At 26.2% G+C, this 11787-nt stretch overlaps 1 protein-coding gene across 1 annotated transcript; it reads right to left on the bottom strand.

The window, feature by feature from the left end:
- Positions 1-1505: 1505 nt before the first annotated feature.
- LOC129618850 (trypsin delta-like) lies at positions 1506-2381 on the bottom strand. The gene has a single exon (XM_055533871.1). It carries the CDS (start codon positions 2379-2381, stop codon positions 1593-1595), a length of 789 nt encoding a protein of 262 aa, XP_055389846.1. The 3' UTR covers positions 1506-1592.
- Positions 2382-11787: the final 9406 nt, after the last annotated feature.

Here is an 11787-nt window from a genome sequence, read left to right as displayed (position 1 = left end):
ATATACCAAAAGTTGATTAAAATAAACTCACATATAAGATTTTATCAAAATCGGTTCAGCTGAACTTGAGATGCAAGAGTGCAAACTCAAACCGATCGGCAGGTACACCAGCAGACCAACATCTCTCTAAAACTAGTTTATTTAAGCCTCCCTACTGAAAACTCGACATCCGAAATCCGGTTGCATTCCATAATCTCCTTTAACTTATGCAATGTTGTCGGTAAAAATAGCTTTTCAATAGAAATATGTTTGTAATTTTCTGCAGAGTTTTGGTCACTTTTTTTATGATTGCTTAATTGTTTCATGTGTTGACCACATCACATTTTTTTCTTTGAATACCATTTCCTTTTGTCATACTTTTAAATAATTACGAAATCAAAACTTTTTATTGGGGTTGCTTTGTTATTTTATTTTTTGTTTTTCTTTTGAAAAAAAATAACTTTATTGAATTTGGAATTTGCCGACGGATTCTTATATAGCAATTTCTCAGTGTATTATAATAAAAAAAAACAAAAAAAAAAATAAAACCTTTCAATGGATATAAGAGGTAAGTAATAACAATAAAGTTAAAATAAAATGAAAGTTACGGACTCTACGGAATTATTGGTCCCCTTCATTACGACAAATTTTCGATAAAACTTAGGACAAGTTCTCAAGTAAGGGAAAAGTAAGTTTGATAATTTTTTTTTTGTCGTTGTAAATCTTCTTCTTTGTGTTGATTGAAAGAGGAAGGGGGGTTTCTTTTTCTTTCTGTAAAAAAAAAGTTTTTTTTTAATGTTTTGCTTTTCTGTTCAACTTTCCAACAATTTTGTGCCTTTTGAAATCAAATTCTCCTATAGAAAATTAAAGGCAGTTTTTTATTTATTTTTTGATTAAAGTCAAAAGAGATAGACTACTTGAAAAGTTAATTTACCTGGTATATGTGTGAATTAAATAAAGACTTTCTTTGTATAATGTGTTCTTTCGTGAACCTCATAATAAATGAGCCCTATTCATATAAGATAATAATATGAATGTGTTAACGTTTTCACAATTATGAGAATAAATAAAAATAAAATGAAGTTTTCGTTAAACTTTTATTCATGCTTCAAAATTGTGTAAGCAAAGTTGTACTCTATTTGTTGAAAGCATGAATGTGTTTTGAATGTTTTCATAATCTTATATTTTGTTACAGTATCGTTTAAGTAAAATGTTTGTGAGCAAAACTGATATTTGAATTCCAAGATATCAACAACATTTTAACCATATACTCAATCAATATCAAATAATTTTTGTACGAGCAGGTAACACTAAATGAGTAATACTATCATCACAATATTTTGAGAAGCTTATCTCTTACACTCTTTTATTGTGTACTCTCATTCCATTTACGCAATACTTACTATTCGTATTTCACTAAATATGATGTTTCTCTTCGCTTAATATACAATTTTAAATTGGCTCACATAATTTTAGTTTGATCACAACTATATATGAACATATTTAGAAAAAACAACAATTTATATGATTGTTACACACATACATAGATGTTAATTCTTATTTTTATTGAATCAAAAATCATTTCGTTTATATTGTTCAATAATTATTTTCAATTATAATTGAATATTTTTATCAATCCAATTTCTTAATGATCCAACATCAGTATAGACACCAGGACGACGTGGTTTACCACATTCATCACCCCATGATACAATTCCAATTAATTTTTTATTATATACTAGAGGACCACCAGAATCTTGTTGACATGCATCTTTACCACCATTTAAAAAACCAGCACATATTTGTCTTTCCGATACTAAATTATTCATAAGTCTATTACACTGTTCACGATTTATAACTGGTACCATAACATATTGAAGAATTTTTGGCACTATATTACTATTATGTCTTAAAACGCCCCAACCACTAACCATTGCCATTGTTCCATCTTTAACAAATGAATTTTGTTCTGCTAAAGCAATTGGTTCAATTTTATATGGAACATATTGTAATCTTTTTCTTAAATATATTAAAGCGATATCATTATGATACGTTGATCTTGAAAAATTTTCATGTAATTTAAAATCTTCAACTTGTAAAAGCATTCCATAACCATAACGATCTTTTGTTCCAACACGTACTTTTAAAAAATTTTTATTTATGGTATCTAAACAATGTGCTGCCGTTACAATTGTTTTTGGACTGATAATTGAGCCGCCACAATAATGACTTCCGAAATGTACTAATGATACTTGCCATGGTATTAAACCATCTGTAACATCTTGTCCGCCGACAATACGTCCAGAAAATTTTAAATTTGAATTAAATGGTACCGTATCGATGTAAGCAACACATAAATGTGCTAATGAAAAACTAAATATGAACTTTATAAGCGAAATCATGTCGACTAAACTTTAATTCATACAAATTGTTTACTTTTATACCGAATTGAATTAAAACAAAAGTTTTTCTTCAAATCGAATATAATCAACGTAAGACATTATAATTTGAGAATAACGTTTATAAAGTGTCACCTAATAATTCTATTGTATATTAGAAATATGTTTGTATTTATCAGTGAAGAGCATGAAGTTTGAGGATTGGGTTGACTGGTGTAACATTGCAGTCAACCATTGACATAACAGTCAACCAGTAAGATGGCAAGATAAATTGTTTTAATTTTTCAACGATTAGCTATCAAAATGATGCAATTTTTAAAGCAAAACTAATTAGGTCCACAGTTCCAATTACCAAACACAACGAACTTGCAATACAACATGTTTTTAAGAAAAATTTTTTGCCTGGTTAAAATAATTTTATCGAAGTTTTCAAGTAAATTAAGAGTGTGTTTAAAAATATTTCCAACTAAATTGCAATTTCTTGTTTATTATTAAAAAATTGAAATTTTTTTCATGTATTTAAATGTCTTACCTTTAATAGTTTTCATACCTTAACTTAGTTTGGAATCAATTATAATTTCTGGAAAATTTTTATACTTGGTAACTTTTGCACATTCATTATTCTTGTCATCTCTTATCTTTAAAGGTTGTATGTAATTTGATAAACTGAAGAAATTCTTATCAAAAATTATTGTTAACTACATTGCGCTATTGATGAATTTTTCAAAAATAATTAAATAAAAAAAAAAAACAAGGATAGATAAAATTTATTTTGCTTACTATAGGATATTTATGACAATTTTCAAAATTATAAAAATGTTACAGAAGCCGTTTATTTAACAATCTTTATAAGAAGTCATCAGTAAATGCTGAAGTTTAAACTGTTTGCAATTTAATCACACAGGCAAGTTAAGATACAACTTCCAACTTATAACAATGCCAATCGATTTGGTCATTGTGTTTTTATGTTTGTATTATAAACGAATTGAAAGATTTATAATACATTATGAAATTATTTTATAATTAAATAAAAATCTGATGTGGTCAGCACATAACCGACCGCATTGTATATTGTCTAGTTAAATGAAAGTGTTACAGAATATTATAAAAATGTCTGTTAAATACTTCTTTCCAATTTTTAGGACATTAGTAAGCTTATAGTTAACATACTTAGAAAAATGTAAATTTGGCTCTTAGTAGAGTTTCGCTTTGGGCTACCCGAATTCCCTGAAATGATCGCCAGTTAGTTTCGGTAACAACCAGAACTCATATATCAAATTTCAAGAAATTTCATCAATTCGTTCCGTAGATATGGTGAAAAATGTAAAATCGACCCGCAAATCAGTTTTCGAGCCCAGATCTTTCCAAAAAATTTATATGTTCATTGCTTTAATATGAGGAATTCATATATTAAATTTCAATAAAATCGGTTGATTATTTCTCTTTATATACACAAAAATTTATATTTGGCCCGTAGTAAACGTCCAGTTGCTGATGCCTGATTTCTTCCAAAAGTCAGGAATTTTTGCGTACGATCGAGTAACGCTTATATATGAAATTTCAAATAAATCGGAATAATAGTTTCTTCAAAATGGTGAAAAATGTAAAATCGGACCGCAAATCTGTTTTCGAGCCCTGATCTTTCCAAAAAATTAATATGTTCATTGCTTTAATATGAGGAATTCATATATCAAATTTCAATGAAATCGGTTGATTATTTCTCTATATACACAAAAGTGTATGTTTGGCCCGTAGTAAACGTCCAGTTGCTGATGCTTGATTTCTTCCAAAAGTTAGGATTTTGTGCGGACGGTCGAGTAAAGCTCATATATGAAATTTCAAGTAAATCGGTTAAATATTTTCGTCAAAATGTTCAAAAACGTAAAAGAGGCCCGCTAAAAAGTGCAGTTCCCGAGGCCTGATATATCCCAAAAGTTGATCAATCCATGCCATGGTGGAAGTAAACTTACATATAAGATTTCATTAAAATCGGTTCAGCAGAACTTGAGATACACTGGTGCACACACAGACCAACAGACCGACGGACCGACAGGTTGCTAAAAATAGTTTACTTACGCTTCCCTACTATGGAGAAGTGTACTCCCACCGAAAACTCGATATGCAAAATTTGTCGCCATCACATAACCTACCTATTGTATACACAATACGGTCGGTAATAATTCCTTTAAATCTTACGGTATTTTTTAAAATTCTGTTATAGTATACACTTACCTGTATATAGTATGCAAGCAAAAATTAATTAATTTTGTGAAATTTGAAGAAAATCAAATTTGTTTAACACCGTAATTAATATTTCGTAATTAATCGAGATTTCAATAAACAAGGCAATTTGTTTTTTCACGGCTTAAATTTTTGATAAAATGATTATGGTTATCATCATACCTGTTATTATAGTGATTGTTATTGCGGTATAAATATTATCGCATAATGTTCCTTCGAATTGTCAATTCTTATTAGTCTAATTTGTTTCTTTAGCCTAATGCACTAATTATTATTGACGCACTTTGGTTCACAGTATGCTTATATATTTTGTACAAAATAAAAATAAATTAAACATATGCGTGATAAAATTGTAGATCTTGTCATGAATTTCTATTTGGTATAATAGATTTTTTAGGTCGGGGTCAGAATAGATTTTTTAGGTTAGCATCATCACTCCAACCTCAATATTGTATTTCTAATTATTAAAAAGTCTTAAGTACGAGTATTCAGTCTTCTAAATGAAATCTTAATTTTGTTATACCTTTTTGCTTAATTTAGAATTAAATAATAATTATTAAACAATAAACTTGCGTCAAATAGTGTAGACGCAAATACTCTAATTTAAAATTCAATCGTTCAATTAAAGTGGAAGCATTCAATGCGTTGTTCAGTTTTTTTTCATTTTTTTTTTATCAACCAGATTATTCAATGCAATTAGTCCACAAATATTATGTAAAAGTAAAAACACAAGCATACACAGTTACAAATCTTGTATGCCAATGTGTATATATATCACAAATGTACAAGTAATATTTGTATGTACGTAGGTGCTTTTCAATTTAATTGATCATGTGAACAGGTAAATGTTTGAATAACATTTTTGATAAAAATTTTGATAAACACGATTTGATACAAGAAAAACACGTGAGTAATCAAATTCAATGCCAGAATCAAATAAAGTAAATTTATTTAAAATTGATGAGCGATAGCGAAACTTTCTTTCGTTTGCGCAAAATTTTTATATTATCACACGAAAATGGCTTTCATTTCAATTTAGTTTCTAACATAATACAGGGATGTGCAATCCAGTTACCTTGTGGTATTCAAGAATACTCGCTATTTTACTGATAAATACCCGTTACTTTTCACTCGTAACTAGGTACTCCTAAAAATTTTTTAAGGCTCTGTAATGAAACTTTTTATATTGGGAACCAAAAGTCGGACAATTTTCGGCTTTGATTTTTTGGAAATTATAAATTTTTCCAAACTTCTATAAAAACAAGAAAATCAACAGTAAATATGTTTTTATTTTAAATCTTAACTTGCCTATAGTAGGCTCGTTCCCCCTACCCTCCTTCAAAAAATTTGAAAATGTATATATAAAATTTATGTAGATAAAATAATATTAAATATCATGTGTTAATGATAAACTTTTTCAAATTCTCCACCCATTCAAAATTTGGACCCATCAGTGAGGTGAGGATGATTATCTATGGAGTACACTTACATAACAATTCTCTAGATTCATGCACAGTGTATACCTTATATGCACATTGTATTATAATAATAATGTTGCCATACACAACAATGTGGTGTGTTGCATGACTAAAGTAATTTGGCATCTCAGAGCTACTAAAATGTATACAATTTGCTATAACCTAAATATAGAATTTCATTCTTAAAATTAAGAAAAAACGCAGTTTTATAATTTTTCTTCAATTAAATTTAATTTTTTTTTTTGCTTTCTATTTTCGAAAATAAAATGTATAATTTTCAGAAAAATACCAGATGTTTTAGAGTTTTAAATTTTGGTATTGCAATTTTGTTAATGAGAATTAAATTAAATACAAAAATTTGTAGAAAAAAAATTCTGTTCCTTTTTTGCTCTCATGATGAAGGCATCATTCTAGTTTTTCTTTACATTTTTTATTAAATAAATGTGCAGGAGTTCTATCTGGCAAAAATTTATTTAAAATTTTCATCTTTAGTATTATACCATTTTTTTAATTTTCTAAATGAGAAAATTAGAAAATTTTTATTTCATTTGAGTTTTAAAGTTGTTTACTGAGGTTTTGGGCGGAGTAACGTAGCAGCAACAATTAAAGTAAAGAGATTTATAGTTGAGTCATGCTCTAGTTCACTAGTTAATAGCAAAATATTGTAAGTTTTTTGGTGTAAATACTTTTCCATGCCAATATGACTCTAATTTCATTCGTTATTCGTAATTCTAATTTAATTCGTACCTCATAATTTAATTCGTTCCATCTTAAAATCCATTTGGGTACACCCCTTTTTTCAAACGTTTCGTACACTCGCTCGTTCAGTGATTATTTTATTTTCCTATTGACAATATCTAAGTGTGTATAGGACAATTAGTTTACGTTTGTAATTTTCTAAAAATTTTGTCGACTCTAAACGGATTGAAAATTATGCAATACTTTTAATTTAAATAGAATAATTATTTTTATTAAACAATTTATAGTTTTGCATTTTATAACAATTTAAGATTTACAGAAAACATTGCATAATTTCAATGAGAACAAAAACAAATCTAAGTAAAACCTTTGCAATTTTATTTTTAGATGGAATTTTGCCAAAATTCAAATGAAATTTAATGAAACTTCATTATGAAAGAACACGATTCTTAAAAATTTGTATGTATATCATATTGTATGTACGAGTATGTAGATATATTAGGTATACAGACCTCAAATGTAATATTATGTTCTGCGAGTTTGGAGTGGAAAACTATTATTTTAATCATTATGAATTTATCAAAGAAAAACAAAACAAATATATTAAAATTTAGAAAGTCATTTATGACATTGCACGTCTTTGTAAAGTGGCTCTTTCGGGCAATTCATAAAATTATTTTGTATTATTCGAAGATGAGTAGAAAACTAATGCATTGCTTATTAAAGATGTAAATTTGCAACTTCTCGTTACATGTATTATGGCAAATTCCTTTCCATTCTTCTCAACGTTTTTGCTCTTTCTGATAATGTCAATAGTTTCCAGTATAATATCTCATATTGCTTCCACTAATTGAACATGTCTTCTCAAAGCTTTGTGTAATTCATGATAATTTGTCGGAAATTGCTACTTTCGCCCTTTGTATAAATTTTTTCGAATTAGAGTATGAAATTTTAATGATGCATTCCACAAAATGATTGACCAAAAATAAAAATAACAACACAAAATCTGTGATCTATAATTAAATTTTTTTATAACATACACGCAAACACTTTATATATAATTTTGAGGAAGCGTGTTTAATTAAATTTTTTGAATAAACAATTTTATTTAAAAGCTTTGTACTTTAATTTTTAAATGTTTTATTTATAGCTAATCGTGTAATGTTTCTGATCTAATTATTAATTTATTACATTCAGTGTATAATGTGTACTTCACTGATGGTGCGATAATTGCAATTGCTATATAGAAATTGTTGCGGTTCAGAAATCTTATTCAAAATATTTTATAATGAAAAATTGAAATTAATTTTTAAATAATTTTTTTCAGAATCATTTCAAATTTCGAATATGAAAGAATTCAATTCATTCAAATGATTTCTTGAAAGCGGTCAATGAATTGCAAAATTGGGTCTACCATAACTCGGTATTGAAAATAATGTGATATAAAACTTTTGTAAGACAGTGTCTAAAAAAGCCAGCTTTTTATTACATCACCTGCTTTTCAAGAGACTCAACTACAGTTGAACCTCGGTAAAGGGAATTTCAAGGGACCGAACATTTTGTTTCTCACCTATCCAGTTTTCACTTTCCACAGTTTTTTTTTTCAAAATGTTTCCGTTTAAAGATTTTTTTTTGAAATCTTAGAGAGAAATCATAAAAACAAAATTGACTGCACTTATAAAGTACAAAGGAATTCTTCTTATAGTGGGAGAGTTTTTTAGAAAATTTAAGGAACCGGAAAAATATTTCCATTTAAAGACGTTTTCCTCTTATCCAAGTACCGTATATCAAGATTCTCTTGTATTATATTAAAATTGCAATTTAGAATCAGTTTCTATTGCGGTAACTCTAATATTGGATTTTAAAAGTGATTAATTTTTTCTTGCAAATAATCATCTTGTTTCGAATACCTCCATTGTACTTTATAATATTTTCAATTTAATTTCTATTATTTTTATATTCTGTTGAAAAATTTAATCCGAATCAATTTATTCTTCTTTCACTTTTGAAAAATAATGAGTGTTTCACTCATTATTTTAATTATTTATGAATTTTTTAATTTTACCACAAAATCGATTTTAAATTTACCGATTATTATTTAAATATTCCCAAAAAATATATTTTTTTTTCTATAAAACAACATAATGCAGTAAAATACTTTCATATATTCGCGAGTATTAGGTTAAAAAAAAATTCCAACCATAAAAATTTTTTTAATTTTTAAATTCCCATTTAATGTAAACATTATGGAAAAATCATTTGAGGTTTATTTTTATTTATTGACCTAAAAACAAGAATTTTAAAATATTAATTCGATGATTAAAAATTAAATTATTAATTAAAAAAACCAAATTCCAAAAATGATAATTTACGCCACAAAATATGCAATTATTTAAAAAAAAAATTTTTTTCTGTTCAGGTGTTTATAAATAAAATGTTTTCGAATAATAGAAATAATAATTTCAAATATAAAAGTGTAATGTAAGCAGAGCCAAATCCAATCATCTATTTTATCTCTTATGTTACCAAAAAAAGTGTATTTTAAATTAATTTCGTTAAATTAACAAAATATAAGGGATCAGTGAATGAATGAGTTAAAGAAAATTTTAATTTTTTGGATTAATATCAGACTTTCTATAATTCTGACCTTGGTATTTTGTGTTTAGTATTTTGCATTGTTCTGACTTTAGATATTTGCCGAAGTCTAATTTTTGACAAAAATGTTGCTTAGTTCACTATCCACTTTAAATATTAATCTTGAAATTTCAATGCATTTCACTACTTTTTTAAAAATTATCATTTAAATTGGTAGTTACAACAAAGTGATTTCAGGATATAGTCAATTATTATCATTATTACAATGCCACACACAAAGAAAAAATAAATTGGTTTTAAACATTCACTTTCAATTTAAAAATATACAGAAAATGTTCGCAACAATGAGCTCGATATGGTGTGTGTCTACGCTATAGGAAATAATATTATGCAGTAACCTCTCGCTTGAAATCATTTTTGGTACCGAAAATCTACCTTAAGCGGAATGACCATATGGAAAAAGTTGATATCTAATTTTTATATAAAAAAAATTGGTTTTTAAATTTTTGGTTATTAATAAAGAAAATGTCTTGTAGCAAGATTAATCGTCACGATTTTAAATGACGATTGAATATTTTGTTAAATATTTTAGAGAGTTAAATTGAATTTTTCTATGTCGAAGTGATTGGTGTAATTAGCTATTATGTTCCTCACAATTTATTTTGTATAGTTCCGAAATTATTAATTTAAAAAAAAAAATATTTTATGTTAATATAAATTTAATTATATTAAATATAATTACTAAAATTATTATTGACGAGAAATTCTGATGAAAATTCTCATAAAAAATTCTAACTGATCAGAAAACTCTGAGTTTATTATGATTTCGAGGCGTGTGTTATTTTATTATTATAAACGAGATTTTTAAATAATAACCATCACTTCTATTTGCTTTGTATTTCTAAGAGTCTTTGCTTTGTAAGAGTTTTAAAAATTATTTGTATGCCTTTGTGAATATTTTATAATATCAGACTTCCATGTATAAAAACCGCGTGTCATTTTAAACTCTAAATTCTAAAACAGTTTTAATTACATATGATTTAACTATGTAAAAGGGAAATATTAATAATAATAATAATAATAATAGTAAAGTAATTTTCATTACACCTATATAAATATAAAATGTGTAGTGCCATGATGGTACTCTATAATTTTATTTTAATCGCGTTTTCTTAACCTATCAACATTATTTTTTTCTTAAACATTATTTTTGTGTAATAATCTTTGTATATTTTTCCAATAAAATATTCTCCTCTATATTATTATATACAAATTTTATTTATTATGACTTAATCATGAAGTAAAAATAAAAATAACTTTATTAAAAACGTCACCATATACACAATAATTTTCATTCAAATGCAAGTGCTTCATTATTATTCCGTGATAAAATGTTACACTTTTTATACATATACGAAATATTTTATTTTTACAAGCTATAATCAAAAAAACCCTCTTAAAACATTGCTTTCCTATTAAGTTATTAAAAATGTTTTTTGACTTTCTATATAATAAATATGTAAGTAGTTGTAGATGTATGTAATAAAGAATTTTAAAATATTTTTCTATAATGTCAAATTTAAATGGAAATTTGAATAGCAATGCTATGTGCAAGGTATTTTATACTAAGGACATTAAAAAAATTAATTCAAAATTGATACTTCCTTTTATTTTTTTTTTACTCTTATTTTGGGTAACGCCTACTGTAGGCATATTATGATTGTATGGTCGAAAAAAAAAAAATTTATGATTTTGTTTATATGAAAAAAATTACCATGTTGATTGTTGCAATTTAAAAACAAAACCAAAAACGCAACTTTAACACGCTAAAAAAATTTTTTTTTGAAATTTACATTCTATTTTTTGTTTTTAGTGGTGTTAAATACACATATTGCGGTTTTAGGCTTTTGGTTACCAAAATTTTTGGTTATTAATGTGATCAACACTATTAAAAAAATTTTTTTACAAATAAAAACAAAATTATTACAATTAATTGGATTAAAAATTTTTTTCTTGTATAAATTATAAACTATCTCGTCTAGGACGTCAAACGAGAGGATTTTTCATTTTTTGAATTTGAGTCGAAAATTAATAATTTTATCTCATAGAGTACCCATAGCAATAAAATGAATTGAACAAGTAAGAAATTTAAGAAATCTAGCCGGAAATTTTTGAAAAATTTGAAAAGAAGAAATTTTAAAAAGAAAAGAGATAAAAAATATTTTTTTTTTTTTTCATTTAAAAGAAATATCTACCGTTTTATTGATAAATTTCAAGCTCCTACACCTTACACTTCCTATTTGAGTGTAAAATCATATGAAAAATTAAAAAAATTAGGATGGTTTCGGAGAATGGTTAATTTGAAAAGCAATTTCCTTTTTGAAAAACAAAAGTAC

This window comes from Condylostylus longicornis, unplaced genomic scaffold, assembly GCF_029603195.1.
Source record: "Condylostylus longicornis isolate FDR11 unplaced genomic scaffold, ASM2960319v2 ptg000010l, whole genome shotgun sequence".
Taxonomy (NCBI): domain Eukaryota; kingdom Metazoa; phylum Arthropoda; class Insecta; order Diptera; family Dolichopodidae; genus Condylostylus; species Condylostylus longicornis.
The sequence above is the reverse complement of the archived record's forward strand: the minus strand, read 5'-3'. Positions and strand labels throughout refer to the sequence as shown.